General features: G+C 38.9%; 2 protein-coding genes across 3 annotated transcripts; one reads left to right on the forward strand and one right to left on the reverse strand.

Annotated features, from left to right (window-relative positions):
- Positions 1-588: 588 nt before the first annotated feature.
- On the reverse strand, positions 589-2,697 carry LOC146550734 (uncharacterized). The gene is made up of 3 exons (XM_085259840.1): positions 2,435-2,697; positions 1,101-1,289; positions 589-1,010 (listed from the first exon to the last, which is right to left on the reverse strand). Exons 1-3 carry the CDS (start codon positions 2,564-2,566, stop codon positions 816-818), a joined length of 516 nt encoding a protein of 171 aa, XP_085115966.1. The 5' UTR covers positions 2,567-2,697; the 3' UTR covers positions 589-815.
- Positions 900-7,492, forward strand: slc16a7 (solute carrier family 16 member 7). Of its 2 annotated transcripts, none has more exons than XM_085259839.1 (5): positions 900-1,031; positions 4,704-4,934; positions 5,063-5,206; positions 5,962-6,822; positions 6,945-7,492. In XM_085259839.1, the coding sequence occupies exons 2-5, from the start codon at positions 4,718-4,720 to the stop codon at positions 7,166-7,168; spliced, it is 1,446 nt and encodes a 481-aa protein (XP_085115965.1). In that variant the 5' UTR covers positions 900-1,031; positions 4,704-4,717; the 3' UTR covers positions 7,169-7,492. The 2 variants fall into 2 exon arrangements, with proteins under 2 accessions (XP_085115965.1, XP_085115964.1); XM_085259838.1 differs by lacking the exon at positions 900-1,031 and adding an exon at positions 4,519-4,589.
- The last annotated feature ends 2,670 nt before the right edge of the window (positions 7,493-10,162 follow it).

Consider the following 10,162-nt stretch of genomic DNA (forward strand, 5'->3'; position numbering starts at 1 on the left):
TGTTTCTCTCCAGCACACAGACACTGACGTTACTTTCAAAACAATAGTCATAAAAAAGACATAAATAATCAGAGAGCTTCAGTAGTTTTGATTTTTTTTTGTTAAACAAATCCACTAAATTTGACATTTCTGCTCGTATTTGTTCTTCTGGCTATGATCTGATCAGTTTGCTACAATTCAGCACAATTTCTAAAGAACAATTTCACTCTCGCAGACTTACAATGACATCTAGTGGCAGATTCTTGACAGTTTGGTTCTTAATCGGCTTTGAATGAACCGCTGTGCATGACAGGAAATTGATCATATTCCGCTTCAGTGACTTTGAGTCTTATCTCTGCACCATGTATATGATGAATACATGACAGTCCTTTACAGAACACACAATCCTTTCTGTCAAGAATGATTCTTTCCATGTACAGCAAAGCTTTTTTCTTTTTTAAAAATCTGTTTCCATAGCCACTATCTTGGGTCTGACTGCCACCTCCCCAGTGATTTTGTTAGAAGTAAGATTGGACCAATCTGCTGATACGAATACACACCAGAGGAAGAATAAAAATCATGACAAAATGCTGTTATCAGTCAAAAACAGATTTTCAAACTGCATTTAATGAAACCTGTACATCCAGAAATATTTCTTTGAATACATTCATCTTCAGCTCTATTTTACAGTTGTAATTTTATCTCTGCATCATTGTTGTTATTTTAAATTACTTTAGGTGAACTACATAACCAACATAACCATTTTTTACAGGATTATCAGCATATTTATGCAGTTCTTCATATATTTACAGTACTTATAAAACAGTGCTGGAGCGTCAGGGTATTTTCTTTTCACAGCGTCCTGTGGTGCACTCCTCTCCACGTCCGGTCCACTTTAAGCGGTTCCTGGCAAAGATGTCATAGGATTTGTCCATCAATGGTCTCACAGGTGACCACATCATAAAGCGACCCAACCAACCGAGGCCTACGGCGCTATACATGACTGCAAACGCTGGGACTCCGCTGTGAACCTGGTAACACACAGCATGAAGGTGCATAATACAACACTTAGGTTAAACTGCATATTGTGAGGTTCATTAAAATCTTGGTTAAATAATCACCTTGTCTTTCTTATCAATCACGTGCATTTCCTTCATGGCCATCTCATAGGTGATAGCCTTGTATTTTGTTCCATCATAACCTGGCAGAGAGATATCAATGAAATGTACTTTCTCAGGCCGGTTTCTCTGCAGAAACTGGAGCAAACGGATCTCAGTCACACATATTGGACAAAGCCCATCATACAGAACCTGGAAAAGAGTGGAGAACAGACATTTACATGAGGAATTGTCTGATATTTTATCCCTAATTTTCCAAAATTCAGTTAAACTTGAAGGATATCAATCCTGTTGGGAGGCATAAACCCTTGTGGATTCATTTAACCTGCTTTGGTTCAAATGAAAGTACAACAGTTGCATTGGAGAAGCAGCAAAATGGTGAGACTGTTGCTCTCCCCATATCGCTCCTGACTGATATTTCTCTTTCCTTTTTGCTAGTTTCCTTGTCTCTACTGGTAGCGTTAGATGGTACTTGCAGCCCATTCAGGTTGCACAGGTAGTTCCATATACTAATATGCCATCACAAGATGGTTTACAGTCTCAGTCTCAGCACAGGAGAGTGGAGGACATATAAGAGACGGGCTGCTACACAAGAAGAGCTGGACAGGGTTGCACAAGGGCATCAACGCAGCAGCAGGAGAGATAACTGCGCCTTTGTTCGAGGAGGAACAGAGCCCTTGAGAATGACCTACTTGTGCCAGCTTTTGATCAAACTGTAAGAAGAACCAGACTCCACGTGCATGACATGAGGGCCTGACCTTGCAGCTCAACTGAGTTTACCAAAGAAAAGCAGGACTGGCAGGTCCACCGATGGACCCCATTCACAAATAAATGCAGGTTCACACTGAACACATGTGACTGACATGAGAAATCATAATCTTTTTTCAAAAAGGCATGTTAACCTTGATGAGATTACCTCATTAATAGTCATTACATCAAAGATCCTGAATGATTTGAATTTGGCCCAGGAAAACGTCCATCAACTAAAAATTGAGTTGCGTATTGCCACAGCGTTGTCTTAAGTTAACAACGTTCAAAGTGCAACTTTCATTTTGCTCAGCTGGCACAGATACTACCACACAGTGAGGACAAGGTCAAAAATGAGTCTTACACATGTAAAATAAGCGTTATGAAATCGTAAGCGTGGTTTTAAATCATTTTATATTATACTGCCAAACTGGAGACGTTTCAACCAGTAACGCGGAATCATTTACTTTACAGGGTTTACATATTAACCAGTATATTATCCTAAAAACGGTTTACCCGTTTTACAGACCGCTAACTAAAAATTTAAAGACAAGTTTAGCAGAAACAGAGAGACAGTGGGAGCAACTCACCCTGACACCAGCAGACTCAGAACTGAAGGTGCGATGCTGATGTTTGCAGAGCACAGATGTTACTCTTGAATTTACACAACTGGGCAATCTGGCTAAACCCGAAGTCAAACATGTTCTCACTTTTGAAAACATCTGAAGCTACAAATGGCTACACAGCTCTAACTTGCACTGGAATCAACCCGACTTTTCCCCAACTAACAACCAGATTATACAAGCGTTTGAATAACTCTTGAATAACTTCTTCTTCCCCCTTTGAGGCAATCTAGGCTTTGTTTTATTATCGCCATCTAGTGGACTGGAGTGCGAGAAGTTCCCTGACTTACGTCTACAAACAGAAATGCTGAGTATTTATTTACATATCCACATTCCATGTTTTTGTACGTTTAGTTTTCAGTTTGATTTTTTATTTATTTTTACACACATCTAATTAGCCAACTGAACAGGCTTTAGAACTGGGAAAAAGGAGATTTTAGTGACTTTGCAGGTATCCAGATGGCTGGTCTGAAACTGCTTGGATCACACAACCATAAAGAGAATGGTCAAAAAAGAAAGAGAAATATCCAGTGACCACCAGTTTTCCGAGTGGAAACTTGATTGATGAAGTTGATGCCAGAGGTGCTTTGAGCCAAAATGAAGCATTTCAAATAACCACTGATTACAACCAAGGCATGGAGAAGAGCATGTCTAAATGCTCAACAAGTTAAAGATTGAAGCAGATGGGTTAGAGCTGCAGATGACCACACCTGGTGCCGGTTGTGAAAGATAAGAACAGGAAAGGGATGCTACAGTTTGAACATCTTTACCAAACTTGACACACTTTGAGACCTTTAGTACCAACTGAGCAGACTGGTTTCTCTGGCACACTTTCCAGATCTTAAGCCAACAGAGCATATTTGGGATGTGGTAGAACCGGAGATTCACATCATGTTTGTGCAACATCATATCTGCTGCAACTGTGTGATGCTAACATACTTTTATACACTAAAATCTCAGAGGAATGTTTCCAGCACCTTTGTATGATCTATGCACGCAGTTCGGAAAGAAAAAAGTGGCCCAACTCTGGCGTACCTAATGAAGTGGTTAGTGAGGATATGTCAGCTGTTTAATTTCCTTAAATTCTAATCCATAAATTGTAATTATTATTCTCTCAGTTGAATTTTATGTAGTGTTTGTTGTATTTCTTTCAAAACATGCGGTTTGCAGTCTCAATAGCTGATTAATGAGGAGGTTGAATTGGAGCACATTATCGCTCAGCATCTAGACATCTTTAAATAACTCATGAAAGAAAAAAACAGAGCTCACAGCACCTCTAAAAGATACACCAATAATCCATACCGGATTAATTTGCATAAAAACTAGGGATTTTGTGCTAAGCTGAAAGAATATCCAGTGACTACATCAATTTAAACAACTCATAATTTTAAGAAAATAAAATAGAGACCAATTATTTCCAGCATTCACATTCAGCAACCACATGGCCCAACACTGCTGACATTGAATTTGTAGCCAGCGCTGTTTTTCACAACATGTACAAAACACAGTTTTTCAGTTAATTAATTTTTACTTAATCAAAGCGTGCAGACAAACCATAAAATTAAGAAAGCCTTCCTAATATTGTATAAGTCCCTCCCACATGTACTGAAAAAACAGCTCTGGGGATCTAGTTAGATTGGCACGAAGTTCCAAGCATTTTTTTTTCAGTTAGCCCTGCTGAGGGAGACCCCCTGCCATCGGGGGGTGCCATTGTATTGGGGGCATGACATCAAAACATAAATCCCAGCTTTAAAGGTTTCCCAAAAGAGCATGTCATTTTGACCAACCCACCTGCAGTGCACAAACACATAGGAGTAGACAAACACCGCTTACATGAGTTCAAAGGGCCTCGGCAGTAAAACCAATGTATGTCTATGAAAGGGTCGTATGTTAAAAGAAACATATTTTAGCAGTTGAATTACACTTCCTACAAGCATTTATTGTCATCAATATCTAGTGCTTGGCTATTGCTCTATTTTGTATGGCCACTCATATTTTGCATCACAGCACACGTGATGAGATCAAAGAGCTTACAGCAGAGTGAACTCTGTCCCAGTGCAAGACTGTGTCACATGGACTGAGTTCATAGACTTTGCGATACAGTTTCAAGGACTGGGCCGAGGTGAGGTCTTGTGAAACTTATAATGGATGCAAAATATGTGAATCTAACTCTTTCTTTGAAAAGTTGCACTTGTTTATTTTCTGTTCACTTATTTTTGCTGTTCCCACTTTCTAGCCGGAGAATTGAACATGCCCCCCGCAGCAGCAACCAATCTAGGCTACACCCCACCAGACGGAGGCTGGGGCTGGGCTGTCGTCTTCGGCGCTTTCATCTCCATAGGATTCTCGTATGCCTTTCCTAAGTCCCTCACCATCTATTTCAAGGAGATTCAGGAATATTTTTCAGTTTCCTACAGTGAGATTGCCTGGGTGTCCTCAGTCATGCTTGCTTCTATGTATGCAGGAGGTTAGTGGCCGTCATACTTCAAGTATTGGCACATTCCCAAGCAGCGTATCCCATGACCAGATTTGTCAAGAAAAATTTGTCCCTCAGAACGTTGCCAAAAATGTAAGATATTTCTCTCCTGTGTGCAGGCCCTGTCAGCAGTATACTGGTCAATCGCTATGGCAGCAGACCTGTGGTTATAGTTGGCGGGGTCCTGGTTTGCACTGGCATGGCTCTCGCTTCTTTTGGAACTAATATAATACATCTGTACCTCTGTGTTGGAGTAATTGGAGGTAAATTATGTTTCCTTTTTTTGTTAACAGTCAGATAGGCTAGTCCAACAATTTAAAAAACTATCCTTTAAAACGATTCACTTTCTTACAGTGCACATGTTCAATTCAGTTTTGTGTTATTTTTCTGGTATAGCTGTTTCTGTCCTTTATAATGTTTGCTTTATGATACCTGGTTGTAACTGGACTACACTGAAGGAAGGAGTGGTTGTGTTGTAACTCTCATTCAGTCTTTTACTATCAGGATCAATCCACAGGGATTGTTTATGTCCCTGTGTAAAGCAGAGTTGGTCGTTCAGTGCAGCGAGTGCAATGACCCTTATGATATAATATAAGTTATAATCCCCTCTTACAACATCAAAGCAATGTTTAGATTTGGGTAAAACCTTTTTTGTCCTGTTAATTCAGGTGCATTTGGAACATCCACACATGCACATGTGCAGGCAAAACCACACGATCATTTTACTAACTGAGAGCAAACAAACCTCTCAGACTTTAAACCTAATCTTTAATCTAGTAGCACTGCACCAGTCAGAGACGTACAGAAAAGAAATGCCCAAACCATGGGACTAGTTATATTTTTTTTTCTGTAAACAAATCATCACCGATATAAAACTAATGTCACAGATAATAATAAGAGGTGCATTCAACTGTCTAAAAGTACTTTTTAAACTGATACTTTAGGCACTTTATTCAAAATATTCTAAAGGGAATAATTCATAAATTACTGTGTGTAATTTTAACCTTATTTTTAACAGGTTTTGGTCTCGCCTTCAACTTGCAGCCCTCCCTGACGATCATAGGCACTTACTTCCAGATCAAAAGGCCCATGGCCAATGGACTCGCTATGACTGGAAGTCCGGTTATTCTCTCCACTCTGGCGCCTCTCAATCAGTTTCTGTTTGATTCCTTTGGTTGGAGGGGAAGCTTCCTCATCCTGGGATCCATTGTTTTGAACTGCTGTGTAGCTGGTGCTTTGATGAGACCAGTCAACAAAAGCATACCACGGAAAACAATAGATGAGCCATCAAAGTGTGAAAGCGAAGCTCAGGAACACGCTGCTGCTGAAGACACCACTACCCACTCCGATAACCTTCAGACTGAAGATCAAAGTGAGAGCAAGGGTCACAGCTTTGTGCAGAAATTCATAGATCTCTCACTTTTCAGACACAGGGGCTTCCTCATTTATCTAATTGGTAATGTGGTCTTGTTTTTTGGCTTTTTTGCACCTGTGGTTTTCATGGCTCCATATGCCAAACATCAAGGGATTGATGAATATTCAGCAGCTTTCTTGCTCTCCATTTTTGCTCTGGCGGACATGTTCATTAGACCGACAACTGGCTTAGTTGGCAACACCAAGTGGATCAGGCCGAGAATACAGTATTTTTTCAGTTTTGCTGTTTCATACAATGGCGTATGTCACCTAATGTGCCCACTGGCGTCTGGCTATACGGGCCTAGTTGTATATGCTGTCTTCTTTGGTTTGGCATTTGGGATGCTTTCTGCACTCCTTTTTGAAGTTCTAATGGACCTTGTTGGAGCTCCTCGTTTCTCCACTGCTGTTGGACTTGTCACCATTATTGAGTGTGGGCCAGTGCTTCTGGGACCTCCAATGGCAGGTTTGTGGTGTTTTTTTTCTTCTCTTTTTTTCCATTGAATTGTGATTTTGATTATACACATAAGCAAAGTATAGAAATTTCCAAGATGGAGTTACTAACAGATTATGTGTGTTCTCTTTCAGGAGCTTTGGTTGATTATTTTGGTGATTACAAATACATATATTATGCATGCGGTGTATTCATGCTGGTTTCTGGCATATTTTTCTTCGTTATGCATTACTACAACTATAAAAAACTGGATGAGGAGCGCGGAAAGAGCAAAGCAATGGAGACAAGGAATTCTGACGAGGCAGTACAACTAAAAATGAACCAGGCTGATAGAACGATGAATGAAACAGATGAATGAACTTGCTGACTATGACTTTATTTCAGTGGATGCATACAAAATGACACTACAAAGGCTTTTTATGCAGTATGTAAATGTATTTTGTACCTTAAATGACTTAGTTAGAGTAGTTAGACTTTTACATATTTGCAGATTCACATTTGTTATTTTGTAAATGCTCATATTACGTATATTATTATTATTACAGTGTGTGGCATATGTAACTCTCATGGATTTGTTAATAAATCTCCAGGAACTAACTATGTTCCTTCTAATGCAATCCTTATGGCTTTATAAACTTAAGCAGTTCATTTGGTTTCTTCATCAATTAAATAATAATAAATCTTCTGACTCTTATTTCTGAATAATGTAAGAAAAGAAGTCCAAACCCACATGCAGTCACAGTTTAGTGTTACTAAACTGTGTTACTTATTACCACTAGATGGCACTGAACCCTATCACATGAAAACTGAAGCCACACACATCTTTTCCATTAAACTTCAATTAAACAACAGGCATCCTCATGCCTCGGGCTCAGTTCTCTACAGCATCGCTTTCCATAATCTGGGTCATGACCCCCGGCCCAATGGGAAGATAGCTATTTTGAATAGTTTACAACATTTGCAACAGTAAAAACAAAATTTAGGTGTCTGTTGTGAAGACTGCAGTTTCTGACTTAAATAGCTTCCCTGAAATCCTTCTCACTCTAAAAAGGCGAAAGGAAGATTCATTCTTTATGTTCTAGTCTACAGTAAAACACATTTTGAATGTCATGGGGATCTGTAAAAGTTGTTTCACTGCAGCATAGCTTCAGTGAAGTCATAAAAATTCAGTATGAAGTTATGGAAATATTTGAGAATTAACTTTTAAATAAGTGTGGTGAACCCAATGTGCATTTAATAAGATTGGATTTGCAGGTGTGGCTGAGGAAATGAAACGCTTTACTTATCCTCACAGACATAGAAAAAAATGTATTGTGCATATAACACATTTAAGCTGTAGGTCAGACCTTTAGATATGTGAATGTGAATCTGCAATGAACATATACATTGCTGTCATATGGACAATCAAGACAGGTCAGCCCGTCTCTCCATAGGTCAACCTTTCTCTGCACACACATCATGATTTTAAACCCTTAGAATTCATCCTCAAGCACTAATGCAATACAAGATTCATGTGCAAGCCATAAAAAATGAACAATGCTATTATTACAGATGTATGCTTAAATGATCCATCCTCATCATGTGCCTGTAAGGTGCATATTGACTCCCTTTCTGGATGAACAAAAATTGCTCATGTGAGTGAATCAATACTTTAATGTATAGTGTAAAGTAATGTTACTTAAAAATCAGATAAACAGTGTAAATCCCTTTGTTATGGCTGAATGAACTTCTTTTTGGATTTTAGTCCAATTTCAGTCAACTAGGCATCATTTGATCAGATCCAGTTTGGGCAAAAGTAGCAACAATGAAAGTCTGATTGACTTTGGGTTGTTTTGATCCAGTTTTAATGGTATGAGAATCTAATCTGACCTAAAGATTTTTTTTCTACAGTAGAATTACAAATGAGCCAAACTGGTAAGATTATTAATTGTAGAGAAGTATTGAAAATGAAAAGTCTCAAAAGCATGTATCCATGTATCCACTGTATATACTGCATTTTCTCAGTGGCAGGACATTTATTTATCTCAACTGCAGAAAGCAACAGCACTATATCTGAGCCAGGCTTGCATCAGAGACAGGGTTTTCTTTCTAAGTCTTTCTGTTTGACAAGAGCAAGTGGTCATGATTGTGTAACAAAGGCTTGTTTCGATTTGCTTCCATTTGCTCCTCTTCAGTTGGTGCCTTATGCTGATTATACCATAGCAAGCGATGACTCACTCATTAGACAGCTGAATAAGATCACTCGAATACGACCACAAAATTGCTTTAATTTCCATACGTCTAAAAATATATTATACTCTGGTTTACATATGTTTTGATTTCTCGTGAATTAATTACAAATTTGATCGTTGTTGAGGAGTTTGTTTTTAAGGGTTATTATTTATTTTCTGGTTTTTTTTAATGAATTTATATTTTTTATCAGTAACATGATCATTATCATTCTATCTCTGTCTGTTATTTTCTCACCAGCACATTCATTTTGTGGTTTGTAAAATGGAAGATAACCAGGAATACATTTTAATCACAATTACCCAGACCTCAAAGAGACATTTTCAGTTGTCCTCATTTACCTGACTAATACTCCAAGTCCAAAATTATTTCTGTAACTTTAGTCCAGTTTTTGTCATTTTAAGTCGTGTTTTTGTTCATAAGTTTAAAAAGTAAAGAATGACTCTATCTTGCTGCTAAGTAAAGAAGACAATATTTCACAAAGCGACACATTTCTTCTTAATACTGAACATGAATAATTTCCACTACTCTGAACATGACATTAAAAGGGGAAAGAGCATATTATTAACAGTCATGTACATCTACAAAAACTGGAGTAAATACAATTTGAAGCCAAACCATGGAGAAAATGATGGTACCAGTGGAGTATCAGTAGAATAGAATAGCATAGAACAGAATAAAATAGCCCCATGTCATTGTAGAGGTACATACAATTTGAAAAGTGCTTGGAAGTAGTGCAAAGACAAGACTTGATCTGAATAGAGTCTGTGTGTGAGTGACCTGAATGATGGGGGTTACTCAGACCATGGCTCAGATTAGTGCAGTGGGTGGACAGGGATGTGGTGTGGGGGGGATAGTGTTTATTGACACTCCAAATGGCAGAGGGAAGAAGCTGTTTGTGAGTCTAGAGGTGTGGGACCTGATTGACCTGAGGTGCTGACCAGAGGACAGCTGATCAAACAGGTGGTGGGTGGGGTGCAAGGCGTTCTTCTGAGACAGGAGGCTTTCACCAGGGTGTTGATGTTGTGGGTCCAGATGAGCTCAGCTGAGATGTGGGTGCCCAGAAACCTGAAGGTAGACACGAATTCTACCCGTCCTCTGTTTAGAATGAGTGGGGAATGAG

The sequence above is a fragment of the Mchenga conophoros genome, linkage group LG20, assembly GCF_057382185.1.
Source record: "Mchenga conophoros isolate Kocher_MC1m ecotype Shallow Benthic linkage group LG20, M_conophoros_male_GT1.1, whole genome shotgun sequence".
In the NCBI taxonomy this organism is placed as follows: Eukaryota; Metazoa; Chordata; class Actinopteri; order Cichliformes; family Cichlidae; genus Mchenga; species Mchenga conophoros.

What these genes read in the sequence shown, in the direction of transcription:
- LOC146550734 (XM_085259840.1), bottom strand. Translation starts at nt 2,566, where the DNA reads ATGTTTTCAAAAGTGAGAACATGTTTGACTTCGGGTTTAGCCAGATTG. An exon ending in CTGAGTCTGCTGGTGTCAGG is followed by an intron (nt 1,290 to 2,434) that starts GTGAGTTGCTCC and finishes ACTCTTTTCCAG; the next exon opens with GTTCTGTATGATGGGCTTTG. An exon ending in TGATTGATAAGAAAGACAAG is followed by an intron (nt 1,011 to 1,100) that starts GTGATTATTTAA and finishes GTGTGTTACCAG; the next exon opens with GTTCACAGCGGAGTCCCAGC.
- slc16a7 (XM_085259839.1), top strand. Translation starts at nt 4,718, where the DNA reads ATGCCCCCCGCAGCAGCAACCAATCTAGGCTACACCCCACCAGACGGA. An exon ending in TGCTTCTATGTATGCAGGAG is followed by an intron (nt 4,935 to 5,062) that starts GTTAGTGGCCGT and finishes TCCTGTGTGCAG; the next exon opens with GCCCTGTCAGCAGTATACTG. An exon ending in TCTGGGACCTCCAATGGCAG is followed by an intron (nt 6,823 to 6,944) that starts GTTTGTGGTGTT and finishes GTTCTCTTTCAG; the next exon opens with GAGCTTTGGTTGATTATTTT.